Consider the following 17,198-nt stretch of genomic DNA (forward strand, 5'->3'; position numbering starts at 1 on the left):
TATTCGCTTTCCTAACACGGAACCGCCTCTCCGCCAATCAGGTGCTCGTGTCTGTTACCCGTCACCTGATTGGCTGAAACATCAGGCGCTGTGATTAATCGCCTATAGGAGAGAACAGGAGGAGAGGAGAAGACCCATGGAGGACACCGCGCGGAGGAGGGGATCACAGTGTCGGCATTTGTTGGGCAGAGTGGCAGCATTTGTTGGGCAGAGTGGCAGCGTTTGATGGGCACACGAGGTCTTGTAAATTTGGTGTGCCTTCTGAAACTGCGCGAAAACCATGGGTTAGCTGCGCTTTGCCCAAAGCGCAACAGGACTGCACTGGGGCAATGTGAAGCGGCCCTAAAAGGTTTGGATGTTCCTGACCTCAAACTTCATTCTACATAATGTGAAATAATGAATTGATTGGCCCTTATAACAGAGACTGTGAAAGCATTTGTATATACAGTCACCAGACACTTTATTAGGTACACCTTGCTAGTACCAGGTTGGACCCACTTTTACCTTAATTCTTTGTGACATAGATTCAACAAGGTGTTGGAAACATTCCTCAGAGATTTTGGCCCATACTGACATGATATTATTATGCAGTTGCTGCAGATTTGTTGGCTGCACATCCATGATGCGAATCCCCCGTTCCACCACATCTCAAAGGTGCTCTATTGGATTGAGATTTGGTGACTGTGGAGGCCATTGGAGTACAGTGACCTCATTGTCATGTTCAAGAAACCAGTGGTGAGATGATTGGAGCTTTGTGACATGGAGCATTATCCTGCTGGAAGGAGCCATCAGAAGATGGGTACACTGTAGTCATAAAGGGATGGACATGGTCAGCAACAATACTCAGGTAGGCCGTGGTGTTTAAATGATGCTCAATTGGTACCAAGGGGCCCAAAGTGTGCCAAGAAAATATCCCCCACACCATTACATCACCACCAGCCTGAACCATTGATACAAGGCAGGATGGATCCATGCTTTCATGTTGTTTACGCCAAATTCTGACCCTACCATCTGAATGTTGCAGCTAAAATCGAGACTCATCAGACCAGGCAACGTTTTTCCAATCTTCTATTGTCCAATCTTGGTGAGCCTCTGTGAATTGTAGCCTCAGTTTCCTGTTCTTACATGACAGGAGTGACACCCGGTGTGGTCTTCTGCTCTAGCCCATCTGCTTTAAGGTTTGATCTGTTGTGTGTTCAGAGATGGTATTCTGCATACCTTGGTTGTAACGAGTGGTTATTTCAGTTACTATTGCCTTTCTATCGTCTGGAACCAGTCTGCCCATTCTAATCTGACCTCTTACATCAACAAGGCATTTCTGTCCACACAACTGCCGCACACTGGATATTTTCTTTTTTGGACCATTCTATGTAAACCCTAGAGATGGTTGTGTGTGAAAATCCCAGTAGATCAGCAGTTTTTGAAATACTCAGACCAGCCTGTCTGGTACCAACAACCATTCCACATTCAAAGTCACTTAAATCCCCTTTCTTCTCCATTCTGATGCTCGGTTTGAACTTCAGAAAGTCGTCTTCACCACGTCGAGATGCCTAGATGCACTGAGTTGCTGCCATGTGATTGGCTGGTTAGCAATTTGTGTTACCAAACAATTGAACAGGTGTACCTAATAAATAAAGTGGCCGGTTAGTGTTTCCATAAAGCCAGTTTGTTTTAAAACATTTTCACTGTATAATCATATACTATACATATCAGGGTTGCCAATAAATTTACTGACAGTTTGTAAAAATCAGTGTTTTTTTTTTTTTACAACTGCCAGTAAATATCAGGGGCTGATAATTTCATGCTGTGTTGACTTTTTAAGTGTAAATCAAGCAAATTACTTTGTTATGCTGCGTACATATGACCGGTTTTGCTGTCGGAATAAACTCCGAAGGTTTCTTCGACGGAACTCTGACGGAATTCCGCTCAAGCTGTCTTGCCTAAACACGGTCACACCAAAGTCCGACCGTCCGGAACGCGGTGACGTACAACACGTACGACGGGACTAGAAAAAGGAAGTTCAATAGCCACTAGCCGTCTCGTACTTGCTTCAGAGCATGCGTCGTTTTTGGTCCGTCGGAACGGCATACAGACGAGCGGTTTTCCTGATAGGAATTGGTTCCGTCGGAAATATTTAGAACATGTTCTATTTCTAGGTCCGTCAGAATTTTCAAAAGGAAAAGTCCGATGAGGCCTACACACGATCGGAATAGACGATGAAAAGCTTCCGTCTGACTTTTTCTGTCGGGCATTCCGCTCGTGCGTTCGCGGCTTTATAGGTATTGTCAGTGTGTTCCATATCATGTTTATATGGTTTAAATATTCACTGTGTTAGTTTTTAATAGGAGTTCTGTAATTTCTCAGGTTACCAGTAAAAAATGTGTTCCGCCAGTAAATTTTGTATGTTTAGTCAGTAAAAAATGCTGCGGGAGGTTGGCAACCCTGATACATATAATCAAATCTATTACCAGTGAATCCAAGTCTGAAATAGAGTAACACATACAAAGGGGATTTGTAAAAAAAAATTTAAAGTAATTAAAAAATAAATTGAATTTTTGCAGTGTTTCCTCTGAATGACAAGCACTCTGTGTTTGTACTTGGTTTGTGTGTCTGTGGAATGCTTGACGTATAACATCTGCTCCTTGCATTATGCTGGGACACATGGAACAAATTGTATACAAGGAGGATTTTATGTATCACAAAGATCATTTCCTGACTCGGTTATATGTTCCTCCATCACCTTGCTGGCTTACCTTGCTCCACAACCAAGTGTCCCTAATTCCTCGGAAGGGTGCCAAGCTTGAAGATTGTTCCCAGAAATATATTTTCAGGGAAATCACATTTCCATGGTGCTGGTTTTCGGTGACTAATGCCTCGTACACACGATCGGACATTCCGACAACAAAATCCCATGTTTTTTTTTGCGACGGATGTTGGCTCAAACTTGTTTTGCATACACACGGTCACACAAAGTTGGTCGGAAATCCTGAACGTCAAGAACACGGTGACGTACAACACGTACGACGAGCCGAGAAAGTTGAAGTTCAATAGCCAGTACTGCTCTTCTGCTTGATTCCGAGCATGCGTGGGACTTTGTGCGTCGGAATTTACGCAAACGGATTTTGTTGTCGGAAAATTTGAGAACCAGCTTTCAAATTTTGTGCAACGGAAATTCCGATGGAAACTGTCCGATGGAGTCTACACACGGTTGGAATTTCCGACAACAGGGTCCCATCACACATTTTCCATCGGAAAATCCTATCGTGTGTACAGGGCATAACTGTGTATTTGTAGTTTGTTGTGTTTTACCAAATACTATAGGTTCACATCTCTCCTTGTCTGTTCTTTTCCGGTTTTCAGTGCATTTTATTAATACCTGTTGTAGTACGTTGAAGCGCTTTTTATTAGGTGTTAATACACATTTTCAATATGTGTTTAGCCAATAATTCAGTAATTTTGGAAGGATCTACTTCCAGGGGCTGGAAATGCATTAAAGGGCACTAGGTGTGCATTTTCAGAAACTGCTGTAGACTTGATGTGAATGGCGCCATTGGGTAACATGTGGTCCTACGACACATCCGTCATATTCACTACAGCGCTAATGATTGAACAAGGCCAACATGACAATTATTTTCGAACAAAGCAATCCTCAAAGACTCGTATAGTGGCTGACTTTTCATTACCAGTGGAAGTTTAAAGAGTAATGCAGGCCATACATGGGTCGAATTTCGACAGAATTTTCTATCGAAAATCTTATCTAAGAATTTTAGTTCGTATTTCGCAATATTTGTGGGCTGCAGCAACAGCCGATTTTCGTGCGGAGGATTTTCTAATCAATGATGGGAGAATCATGCGAGAAATGTAATCGAAAAAGAAATGCGCATGTGCAAGAAAAGAAAATTCCCGGAAAGAAAAGAAGATTCCCAGCCACAAATTCTTTTCTGTAGCAACATGATGTGAAATTGAAGGTTTGGTTGGTCGAATTTCAAAATCAATGGTGGCACAAAACGCACAAATTTTCTGATTTTCAAAACAAAATTCTTTCGAAATTCGACCATGTATGGCCAGCCTTACTCCACACTTGTTGGGAAACAGATATTCCTCTCTGGGTGATCTATGTACATTGCAGGGATTTTAACTTACTTTGTAGCAGATTCCTACTAGACATGCGCAATTAGTTTCGTTCCGATTTCGTTTTTGAATGAATTTCACCAAATTCGGTAATTCTGAATTATCCGAATTACTGAAAACCCATTTATCGAATTTTTGCGAAAATTCGTAAATTCTAAAATTCGCAAACCCAAAAATTTGAAAATCTGAAAAAACTAATAATAACTTAACTATTACCAACTATTAAATTATAGGTATTGGAATTTCCTTTCAAATTTGGCTGTGAACTTAACGAATACGAATTTATCTGAAGTTACAAATAATCCGAAATAACGAATGCCGTATCTAAAGGAATGGAACGAAACAAACTAATAATAATAAGTAACAATAATAAAATTAAACTTTTTATTATTATTATTTATTATTAATTATTAATTCCGTTCCATTTCCTAGATGCGGCATTTGTTATTTCGTTTAATTCATAACTTTGGATAAATTCATATTCGTTACGTTCACTAACAGCCAAATTTGAATGGAAATTCCAATGCCTATAACTTAATAGTTAGTTGTTAGTTATTCTTTCGAATTTTCAAAATTTCTTTCTTATTTTTGGATTTTTGAATTTTCAAATTTACGAATTGCGATCATAACGAATGACCCAAAAAACCCAACAAAAACAAATGAACAATTTTTCCAGCAGTGCACATGTCTAATTCCTACCTTTTTTGTTATTCTGGAAAAATAGCAGTTTGTGTCCATGTGCTGTGGTTTTATAATTCTCAGTCAGCTGCTGCGCCTGCAGGGTTCTAATGAGGAAAGTGGCAAGGCCTGCATCACTTTATGCCAAGTTCACACTGATGTGGGTTAAAAATCTTGCGAGTTCAGCTGAACTCACACAATTTCAAACTGGCAATGTAGTCCGACTTCGGGGGTGATTTGACAGACATCTGTGTGGGCTCATGCACAGATTTTTATTCAAATTGCCCCCAAAGTCGCCAAAAGTAGTACAGAAATGTACTTTCAGGAATCAGTACGGCGCCGCAAAGTCAGTGTTGCACCAATTCGGACGGTGCCACTGCTGGCAATAGCCGCCGATTTGTCATGCCAAATCAGCCCAATGTGAACGTGGGTCTAGACATGATTTCCCTTTGGGAGCATCTCATCAAAAATGAAATTTTTGTTGCAGGGGATGCTAAAAATCTGATTTGTATCTTAATGCAGACTTCAGGGAAAATCAGTGAACCAATCACACAAGCAGGAAATGACATACCTGGGGAGCTTTCTGTACACCATCTTGCCATATTCTGCGCTAATCCCCGTCATGTTGTGTCTGTAACATAAACGGCCACTAGGGGGCGCGCGCGCCCCCTGCTCGCCCACGGAGGTGTTGCGAGTGCCTGGCGGTCGCGATCACCACCTGGCTCAGGCGATCACTCCGGGCACATGGAGAAGGGAGGGATCTGTGTGTGTAAACACAGTTTCCGGTTCTCTGAGGGGAGAACAGACAGATTGTTTGTTAATACAGAGTATGAACAGCGATCTGTCATCTCCCCTGCACAGTCCCCTCCCCCCTTCAGTTAGAACACACACTAGGACACACTTAACCCCTTCACTGCCCCCTAGTGGTTAACCTCTTCACTGCCAGTGACATTTTTACAGTAATCAATGCAATTTTATAGCATTGATCGCTGTAAAAATGCCAGTGGTCCCAAAAATGTGTCAGAATTTTCCGACGTGTCCACCATAATGTCGCAGTCCCGATTAAAAATCACCGCCATTACTAGTAAAAGAAAAAAAAATTAATAATAAAAAAGCCACAAATCTATCCCCTATTTTGTAGACCCTATAATTTTTGAGCAAACCAATCAATATACGCTTTTTGCAATCTTTTTGGTAAAAAAAAAAAAAAAAAAAAAAAAAAAAAAAAATTTGTAGAATACATATCGGCCTAAACTGAGGAAAACATTTTTTTTATATATTTTTGGGGGATATTTATTATAGCAAAAAGTAAAAAATATTGCTTTTTTTTTCAAAATTGTCGCTCTTTTTTTGTTTATAGCGCAAAAAATAAAAACCGCAGAGATGATCAAATACCACCAAAAGAAAGCTCTATTTGTGGAAAAAAAAGGACATCAATTTTGTTTGGGTGCAACGTCGCACGACCGCGCAATTGTCAGTTAAAACAACGCAGTGCCGAATCGCAAAAAGTGCTCTGGTCAGGAAGGGGGTAAAATCTTCGGGGGCTGAAGCGGTTAATTTTTCCAACCTGTGAAGGGAAATGGTAGTTGCTACACATTCTATATATGTTATAGAGGCAAAGCAGCTATTTGCACCAGAGATAAGAAGTGGGGCATATTGAAAAGGGTCGGGGGGACTTGGCAGGAACAGGATTGTAGCACTTTTATAATATCGGAGATTTACATCCTGCCTATGAAGGGAAATGATAGTTGCTACTTTTCCTATGTATGTTATAGTCACAATGCAGCTATCTGCAGTATTGCAGCAGAGAGAAGAAAAGGGTCAGAGGGCTTGGCAGGAATAGGATTTTATAAAATCAGCTATTACATTATTCCAGTGGAGGTGTACAGTGTTGCTCATATGAATGGATGATGTCTCATTGGACACTTCATTTATGTACGAGTGTGTGCGGCAGCCTGAGGAATCGTTCATTGGAAGGTTGGAACTCTCATATGGGAAGCTGAATGTGATCATGCTAAACAGTCTGGCCACAGGCTAAACCAACTAGGCAGGCTAATACGTGGTTTGTGCCAACTCTGAAGGCTCTTGGATGTTGAAATTTGCATTCCAGTACCTGCTTTAGATCAAATGATGAAATATGATGGTGCTAGACGCTTAGGACAGGCTTTCAGCAGCATCGCATGATAAAGGTACTTTGAAATGATATTATTTAATCAAATTTCTGTTTTTGTTTAATCCGTACCATTTTTGTCCCGAAAATACAATACGATACAGTGGAACCTCGGATTACGAGAATAATCCGTTCCAGGAGAATGCTCGTAATCCAAAGTACTCGCATATCAAAGCGAGTTTCCCTATTGAAGTCAATGGCACTGCATTGACTTCAATGGCATGCAATACCGCATGCGGCCAGAGGTGGGGGGGGTGCCGGAGAGCCTCGGAAACGGCCGGAAATGCCCGAGGACACCTCGGCTGACCTCGGCAAACCTCGGAAAGACTCCGTTCCCGAGGTTTGCCGAGGTCAGCCGAGCTGCCCTCGGGCCTTCCCGTGCATTTCTGAACGGCGCCAATCGGCGCCGCTCGGCTCCGGCCCCCCCACCTCAGGCCAAACGCGGTACTGCACACGCTTTGGCCTGAATCGTGCTCGTTTTGCGGGACAACACTTGCAAACCGAGTTACGATTTTTAATAAATACAGTGCTCGTATTGCGAAACGCTCATCAACTGCGTAACTCGCAATCCAAGGTTCCACTGTACAAATACACTACAACACATTACATCACTTCCTAATTTTTATTTTGTCGTACGGGAATTTTCGTACTTTAGTAAGCTAATCATTTTTCGATATGGAGAATAACATCCCAAAAAAAAACAGCCGGCCATCTCATCATGTGTACTAGGCTTTAGGGACAGACTGTTTCCCTTAACCACTATCAGTTATCGGGCAGGGGAAGCCCTCCCCACCATAGAAGACAGTGATTATTGCTAGCGGCTATAGGAGATGAGAAAATCAGAAAAGAGCATTTAAAATGGTAAGCAGCAAATCTGATATATTTATAAATATTCAAATATTAGGTTTGCTAGGAGAACATGTATCAAATAGAAAGTAGGCGTTATCCCGATTTGGCTGCAAAAGTTGATATACACTTTAAAGTGGAGTTCCACCCACGTTAAAGACTTTGCGCCATCTAGTCAATGATTACATAAAAAAAAAAACGTATTGGGTATTTTTTTTTATTTACCTTGTTTCTATGGCATAATTATTTTCTTCCTGTGTACCTAGCCGTGGCGCGTACCGTCATTTCCGGACTCACAATAGCTCCTGGAGATGCTTGTCATCAATCCAAGGAATCAATGGGCATCGCTGGCTGGAAGCATTGCATTATTTCCTAACAGGAAATTACGTGATGCAGGCCAGCGATAAGCGCCAACTTTAAAAAAAGTAACCAAGCTTGAGTGACAGGTTGGCATAACAGGACGGGAACTTCCTCCAATGCCGCCGTTGCAATAATACGTGCGCCACGTTTTATGCGTATGTACGAGATCAGGAGGTGCATGCATCTTATCCAGGAAGAAGCTACTAGTGGGCTTCACATGCCCACAAGGAAGATGGGAGCGTGCTCAGCGGGGAACAGAGAAGTTACTATAAACAAATACAGGTATATAGACGATCGGCATTACATTTTATAAGGTTTTTTAATTGATGGAATTAAATCTCTGGTAGTATTTAAAAAAGAACAAAAAAAAGGCTGGAACTCTGCTTTAATATATATCTATATATAGATCTATCTATATATAGATATATATTAAAGCAGAGTTCCAGCCTTTTTTTTTTTTGTTCTTTTTTAAATACTACCAGAGATTTAATTCCATCAATTAAAAAACCTTATAAAATGTAATGCCGATCGTCTATATACCTGTATTTGTTTTTAGTATAGTATATAGTCTATATCTATATCTATATATATATGTCCCTGAAAATACTTCAATGACTGTATAATTTTGCATTTCTTTTTCCCATGGCCGTATGATCTATAAAGTCCCGTGACTGTAAAGAAATGTTTTATTTGTACAAGCAGACGACTTGGCACCTGCCACTCACCAATTTCGTTTTCCTTAAATACTATTAAAATATGTTCAGATCTGAGCTCTTCTAAAGAGTTTCTTGGACAAAGAGTGTGTTTTTCCTTTTAACATGACTGCAGTCTTCACACTCACCTTCCTGCACATGTTGCCCTGGAGCTCAGATTAGAAAGAGTAAATATTGATCTATGCAAGTAAGGATTTCCTGCTTTTTGCCCCTTAACCATTCACTGGCTGGATATCTCCAATGGAACCCATAGACAGGTTTACATCATTATAATGGGTGTTCTTAAAGTGGAAATCAAAAGCCTAAGTCTAACCATTCTTAAAAATATCTTTCCTATTTATTCTGCTTAACCTGTATAAAAAAGATCTGTATACTTGCCTTTTTTTAATATGCTCCAGTCCGTTCTCACAATCCTGCAGCTCTGGCTTTGGGAGCACTTGACGATGACTGGATGCTGGGAGTCGTGACATCACCCATAGGCTCCCATGGCCCAGGCATTGTCAGTGCTGCAACCGCGCCCTGACACAGGGAAGCTGGACCCGCGGGATTAGGTGACTGGACCAGAATGGATTAAAATAGGTAAGTACACACATTTTTTTTTTTTTTTTACAGGTAGGTAGGAGGAGAGGGAACATTTTGTTTTAGAATAGATAGTGTTATGCCGGGTACACACGAGCGGACTTTTCGACCGGACTGGTCCGATGGACCGAGTCCGGCGGACAATTTCGACCGTGTGTGAGCTTCATCGGACCTGCAGCGGACTTTTTCGGTCGAAAATCTGACGGACTTTAGATTTGGAACATGTTTCAAATCTTTACGACGAACTCGAGTCCTGTCGAAAAGTCCGCTTGTCTGTATGCTAGTCCGAAGGACGAAAACCGAAGCTAGGACAGCTATTGGCTACTGGCTATCAACTTCCTTATTTTAGTTTGGTCGTACGTCATCACGTACTAATCCATCAGACTTTGGTGTGATCGTGTGTAGGAAAGTCCACCGAAAGTCCGTCGGATAGACCGTCGGACCAGTCCGGTCAAAAAGTCCACTCGTGTGTACGTGGCATTAGGCTTTTCTTTCACTATAAAGCTGAACTCCAGGGAAAAACAATTTTTGGAGATTATGTATAAATAAATCACCTCCAATGATGGATGTTTCATATGTGAATGCTCCCGCATCAGTTAAAACTCTAATGCCCCCATACACCCGATCGGATTTTCCGACAACAAATGTTGGATGTGAGCTTGTTGGCAGAAAGTCCGACCATGTGTATGCTCCACCCAACATTTCTTGTCGGACTTTCCGCCAACAAATGTTGGCTAGCAGGTTCTCAAATTTTCTGCCAACAAATGTTTGTTGTCGGACTTTCCGATTATGTGTACACAAGTGCGTCGGACAAAAGCGCTCGGTCTTGTAAAACTAGCGTTCATAATGGAGATATCACGTACGTCTTGTATGTCACTACGTTCGTAATTGTTGGCCAACATTTGTGTGACCGTGTGTATGCAAGACAAGTTGGAGCCAACATCCTTCGAACAAAAATCCACGGTTTTGTTGTCAGAAAGTCCGATCGTGTGTATGGGGCATTAGTCTGATTCTGCCCATACACTACTGTAAGTGCCGAACTTGGTGAACTTACAGTTCAGGCTCTAGTAAAGGGATGATAGTGGGTTGCTCACTCTTCACCTCACCCATTCATAAAACGTCTTGTAGTCTTTTCACAGAAATCATGGCATTCTGTGAATGAAGAAAGTGCACATGGAATGTTACAATCTCCTCTCATTCATTCACAGAACATCCTGTAAAAAGTATACAGTACAATTGGTGAAGAGCAAGAGAGCCTCGTGGCCTCCACTGTACTAGAGCCTAAACTGTTAGTTTCAGCACCATAAGTTTTAACTAACGCAGGAGTATCCACACAAGGGACATCCATTATTAGAATAATTTATTTGTAAATGGCAACTAGGTTTTCCCCCTTAAAAGCTGAGCTCTGGAAATGAGATAAAATGTGCCCTTGCAGTGCCCCCAATCCTCACCTGTAAAGCAAGGGTTAAATGCTTGGTTAGGTTAAAGGTGCAAGGATAAGCTGTATTAGGTATTTCTGTAAGGCTCTAGTGCTGTCCTCCAGCTCCGGTCTGTGGGCGATCCCTTGATGTCATCACACACAATACAGGGTTATTAACCCTGCACTGTATGTAAGGAGGCATGCCTGCAACTGCAGCCCAAGGTTGCGTAGAGAGGACACTGCAGGGGGGGCAGTCACGTGGATTGAGGGACCCTCCTGGAGCTGGGAATAAGGTAAGAAGTACACCTTATCCATGAATCTTTAGTGGTTGTAAACCTTTACATATAACCAGTGAAGTGACTGGCCTCAGGTGATACACAGAGCTGAAACAAATCCTCCTACATAAGTTGTATCTGTTTATCTGCAGCGCCCTCTCTCCTCTACAGCCATTCAAAGCATATCTGAGCTGTTAGAAAACAGGGACAGAGAGCAGAAATAAGACTGCAGAGCTCAGTGAGGAAAGCTGAGAGCTGACTGGCAGGAAGGGGCACACCCCTTTCACACCGCACACAGAGCTGAGGCTGTCAATCACAGGCTGTATGCTGAAGATCCCTCCTCGTCAGGTGTCAGGAAAACTTATCAGAGTTGACTAATGCTGATAGAGGAATGAAACAGCAGACATAACTGACACTTAGTGCTCTTGATTGAGACAAGTACACACTATAGAGGGCTATGCTTTGTTCATATTTCATGTCTGAGTTCTACAATCGCTTTAACCATGCATTTACCCTTGTAGTGTGTGTAATGGTAGAATTTGTCTCATTCCCGGAGTTCAGCTTTAAGACATCTGAGCAACTGGCTTTTTCATAGTTTTACTAATCATTATGAAGGCCAAAGCAGACTTGCTTGCATCCTTTAGATTGACTTCATTTTTATTTGCCTATCTCTGGGAAAATACAGTAGTAGTGTTTTTGTTCTTTTTCTGCTCATGTGAGGCATGACTGTAACACCTATCGGCAAGTGTCGCCAGCTAACGTTTCTCTGTGTCCCACTGATGTCCCAGGCATCTTGCTGGCCCTTTGTGATTAACAATTATCCATTATTAACATTTCCATGTTTGGAATGTTGTATTCTTCTCAGATCCATTTTCCTTTACAACAGTCAGTTTCTCCATATAGTGTTTTCTTATAATTAAAGCATCTGTTAATATTCCTATCCTGAGTTTTCTGTTCCATCTGTCACTTACTGTATGAGACACAAACATTGTTCCTTTGCAGTCGTTTAAACATGGAAAGTCGGGTGACCAGACCCGGGGAGGGAGGGTAATAATTCCAATCACATAAAACAAAAATGAGGAGCGATTTTTTTTTCCACCAGGTTCTCCCTGAGGTTCCATGGAATTTCTTCCACGTTTCATCTGTAGACATAACATACTAAGACTTATAATAAAAGTATCTGTCCTTAATTACATGCCTGTACACCCAATTCACTGAGCTAAAACACCAGGATAAGGAGACTTATTTAAAAAAAAAGCTGGTTCTTTTCTGCCAATGAGATTAAATATTATAGTCATGTGGCTACAATAAACATTCTTATCCTTGTGTAAAGCTTTGAGAATTGAGCATCATGTATCTTGTATTTAAATAAGGAAATTTAGGGAATGATGATATAATATAAATCTTGTAACAATAACAAGAAGCTTTAAAAAAAATCACCGAATCCAGAACCGAATGGGACATTTTAAAGTGATTCTGTATCTCCTTCTGTGCACAGTGGTATCAGCATTTTTTTTTTTAACAGGTACATTTATTGAGTTTACACAGAGAAAATGAGTACAGTAAGATAAATTTGCAATGCATGCACTTGGTCAAGCAATGAGAAAGTTACAACATATTGTACAGGTCACAATGACCTACTGATCCAGAAGAACATACTGTATACAATAACAATACACTAGTTGGTATACTAGTTATACCTATCTACTCAAACCAAGTTACCACAATTCCCATCCATAGATCAAACACCCTGCAAACCATCCCTTGGACCATATGGGTAATCCTCTTGGAAGAGGAGCAAGGGAAATGGGAGACGGGGCAGGGGGATAGAAATACCAAAGGAGGGACGCAAGGAGGGGGAGAGAAAATGGGGGAGAAAGGACCCCGAGAAGTTACCAGGAGGCCTGCACTGGGGAGGGGCAAGTATTGAGGTGCAATCGACCAACCCAACCAGTAAAACTTTTACAGTCTCTGGCTTTGACCCATGCTTCCCAAGTTTTGGTAACCTTCTTTGGCCAATTTCGACCCAAATAAGTAAGCTTGTAAAGTGGCAGCACTTTGTTGACAGTGGACCTCCACTGTTGCACCGTGGGAGGATCCTAAATCTTCCATTTGGTAAGAATGAATTTCCTGGTGTAGTACATTGCGTAAGAAAGAAATAGTCTCTTGAGTAGTGTTAATTGTATCACATATTCCCAACATTGGCAAGTGTGGGTCCATAGGCACCACCAAGCCACTTAATGCGCTAACATCAGCCACCACTTCCTGCCAAAAAAGATTGTATAAGAGAGCAAGACCAAACCAGCGGTATGAACATTTTAATGTAGGTACCAAGTGTTGGTAGTGCAGGTATTTTCAGATACCCAGCATTTTATTATGCACGTACCGGCTACCACTTGGAAGTTGTTACTTGGACCTGCATCCTTCTGCCTTTCAGTTGCTTATGACTGGCCCCTCAATGTGATGGGCAAGACTCACTGACCAATTGTAAGGCAAAAGAAGACAGAGCTAAGTGCTAACTTCCTAGTGAAAGCCTATATTTGCATTTAGGAGCAATTTGGATGCTTTAGCTCCCTGGGTGTTTTGGAAATTCATAAAAGGTAGGTGAATGCACCATTGGCACTTTACACAGGAATATCTAAGTAGAGGCACTTTTGAGATTGCACACAGCAATAATAAATAGTTAACATATAGCAGTACACAATTAAATCAAACAGAGATGTCATTTTTAATGTGCGTGCTTGGTTAGTTGTAATTGCTTCACTACTTAGTGAGTTACTAACAAAGAATCAGCAATTCAGTTCTCCAAACAACTTATATTCACAAGCTTGTTCCAGGTCAGTCGATAAAGATGACGGGCCTGAAGTCTATGACTAAGCCCCGGTGGGCGGAGTGAAGCGCATCAGGGGGAGTGTTCAGTGGAGTTCAGTGGAGCAGCACTTGCTGAGGCTGTCTCCTACATCTACATTGATTGTGCTAAGGAAACTTCATACTTCAGTAGATGTCTTCTTTTGCTGCCCATTCAGGTACTAGATATGAGATTTTTGCATGATCGAGTCAAAAGGGACTGAATCAAGTGGCACTTGGCTAATGTTTATGATTAACCCTACTAACTACACAGAAGGCTTTTTATCTCTGTAATAATAGTAGCATATGACACTAAAATTTTTTTTTTTTCTCTTCTAGGTCGGGGCATGCCATCTTGATGGTCTGTAACATGGGTCGTTTCACAGACTTTGGCACCCAGACCGATGCTGTGGTGGTGCTGTCTCTAGCACAAGCTGCAGTCTTGGGATTGGTGTCAGAAAATGAACTATTTGGTGCCACTATCAGTCCCAGTAGTTTTCTGCCAACCTCAAGAAGCGAGTGCTCAAATAATGGACCGGTTGAAGATGAAAAGCCAGAACTGGAGACTTTCATGAACACAGAAGTGAAGGAGGCAGCTGACTCTATGGAAGATGATGGATTGGATCCTGAAAAACACACAAGGCGGAAGAAGCGACTACCTGTCAAAGTCATTCCAAAAATTAAATCGGAAAAACTTGAGGAGGAGGAGGGGGACCAGGGAGAAATCTGCCAAGTGGTAGTGGAGGCCAAAAATGAAGAGCCAGATAATGAGGAAGCACTTCCTCAAGATGCTCAGGAACAGGAAAGTGATAACACTGTAGAGAACAATTCTTTGAAAATGATAGACCTCAGCACGTTTCGTAGGCGGCCCAGGAGGCGACATTTTCGTGACAGGCAGCGCCACGAGGCAAATGCAGACTACAGGCATGTTGCGCAACACCCTTATCAGAATTTGTACCCTATTCCTCCAGTTATCCCAGGGAATTCTAGTTTGGACAGCATGCAAAGACAATGTAGTTATGGTTCTAACTTAATGCAGCCTAGTGAGAGCCGAGTCCCATCGGTTGGATCTCCTAAGACAGAAGAAAGCGGACAAAGCTATTCCTGGTCAGATCCGAACGAATTTGAATCAGACACAGCTGATTCGATTGAGCGTAATAAAAAGGCTCAGCTGGACAGATTAGACATAAATGTCCAGATTGACGATTCTTACCTGGTTGAGGCTGGAGACCGCCAAAAGCGATGGCAGTGCCGGATGTGTGAGAAATCCTATACCTCAAAATACAACCTAGTCACACACATTCTGGGGCACAGTGGAATCAAACCCCACTCATGCCCGCATTGCAACAAACTTTTCAAACAACCAAGCCACTTACAAACCCACCTCCTCACCCACCAGGGGACAAGGCCACATAAGTGTGATGTTTGCAATAAAGCATTCACACAAACCAGCCACCTTAAAAGACACATGTTGCTGCACACGGACATCAAACCGTACAGTTGCCGATTTTGTGGCCGGGGCTTTGCCTACCCAAGTGAACTTAAAGCCCATGAAGTGAAACATGAAAATGGCAGGTGCCATGTCTGTGTGGAATGTGGATTGGACTTTGCTACTCTGACACAGCTGAAGCGTCACATCTCCTCACACCAGGGACCCACCATGTACCAGTGTATGGAATGCAACAAATCCTTCCACTACCGCAGCCAGCTACAAAACCACATGCTAAAGCATCAAAATGTCCGACCTTTTGTCTGTAAAGAGTGTGGCATGGAATTCAGCCAGATCCACCATCTCAAGCAGCATTCATTAACACACAAGGTGGGTAGTGTTCTGTAGACTTCCTTCTTTGAATACGGGCTATGGGACTGAAAGTTTCTGGGGGAAGATATGTTCCTGGCACCTATATTAACCAATGATATCCCATTTTTATTGTTCCTTTCAGGTATGGGAGAGAAAATGTGAGAATCTGATTGGTTGATTGGTGCAACAAGATAGGATTTTTTTTTTAGCCATTTTTAATTATAAAGGGTGTAAGGGGTAATATTATTTTTTTTCCATTTTTTATTCTTTATAGTGTGTTCTGGCTGAATCTTATTAATATAAAATGCTATAATAAAGTTATGGTAAGTTTTATAGAGTTATGTCACTACATGGAACAAAACCCTCCCGTCTAATATACACCGATCAGGCATAACATTATGACCACCCAACTAATATTGAGTGGGTCTCCCTTTTGTTGCCAAAACAGCCCTGACCCATCGAGGCATGGGCTCCACTAGACCTCTGAAGGTATGCTTCGGTATCTGGCACCAAGCTATCAGTAGCAGATCGTTGCCTCCGCCAATTTGACTTCTTCCCATAGTGTATCCTGGTGCCATGTCTTCCCCAGGTAAGCCATGCGCACACACTCGACCATCAACATGATGTAAAAGAAAAGTTGAGTCCTCAGACCAAGCCACATTCTTCCATTGCTCCATGGTCCAGTTCTGATCTTCGTGTGTCAATTGTAGGCCTTTTGGGCTGTGGACAGGGGTCAGCTGGTTTATGGCTATACTGCCCCATTTGCGACAAACTGCAATGCACTGTGTGTTCTGACATCTTTGTATTGGAACCAACTTTAAAGCCACATACACACTATCAGTTTTTCTGCTGATTTTTGTCTTCAGATTTACCAAAACCATGTAGTGCAAGGGCCTGCCTGATTGCATACAAATTGAAACTCCTATGGTTTGACCTCATATTATATGGTTTTGGGAAATCTGAATGAAATAATCAGCAGAAAATCTGATAGTGTGTATGGGGCTTAACTTTTTCAACAATTTGAGCTCCAGCAGTTCTTCTATTGGATCGGACCACGTGGCCCAGCCTTCGTTCCCCACGTACATCGGTGGGCCCTGGCCGCCTACACGACCTTGTTGCTGGTTTTCCTTTGTTGGACCACTGCAGACGGGGAACATCCCACAAGAGCTGCAGGTTTGGAGTTGCTCTGACCCAGTCATTTAGCTATTACAATTTGGCCCTTGTCAAATTCGCTCAAATCCCTATGCTTGCCTATTTTTTCTGCTTTCAGCACATCAACTTCAGGGACAGCGTGTTCACTTACTGCCCAGTTTACCCCAGCCACTTTCAGTTGCCTTTGTTAGAAGATAATCAATGTTATTCACTTTACCTGTCAGTG

General features: G+C 42.0%; 1 protein-coding gene across 1 annotated transcript in view; it reads left to right on the forward strand.

Moving 5' to 3' along the window:
• ZNF710 (zinc finger protein 710) overlaps positions 1–17,198 on the forward strand; it is a 113,461-nt gene that overhangs the window by 78,222 nt on the left and 18,041 nt on the right. The window contains exon 2 of the mRNA XM_073618485.1: positions 14,359–15,838. Within this exon, the coding sequence (XP_073474586.1) occupies positions 14,378–15,838 (1,461 nt within the window). The 5' untranslated portion in view covers positions 14,359–14,377. The remainder of the gene's footprint in view (positions 1–14,358; positions 15,839–17,198) is intronic.

This window comes from Aquarana catesbeiana, linkage group LG03, assembly GCF_042186555.1.
Source record: "Aquarana catesbeiana isolate 2022-GZ linkage group LG03, ASM4218655v1, whole genome shotgun sequence".
NCBI lineage: Eukaryota > Metazoa > Chordata > Amphibia > Anura > Ranidae > Aquarana > Aquarana catesbeiana.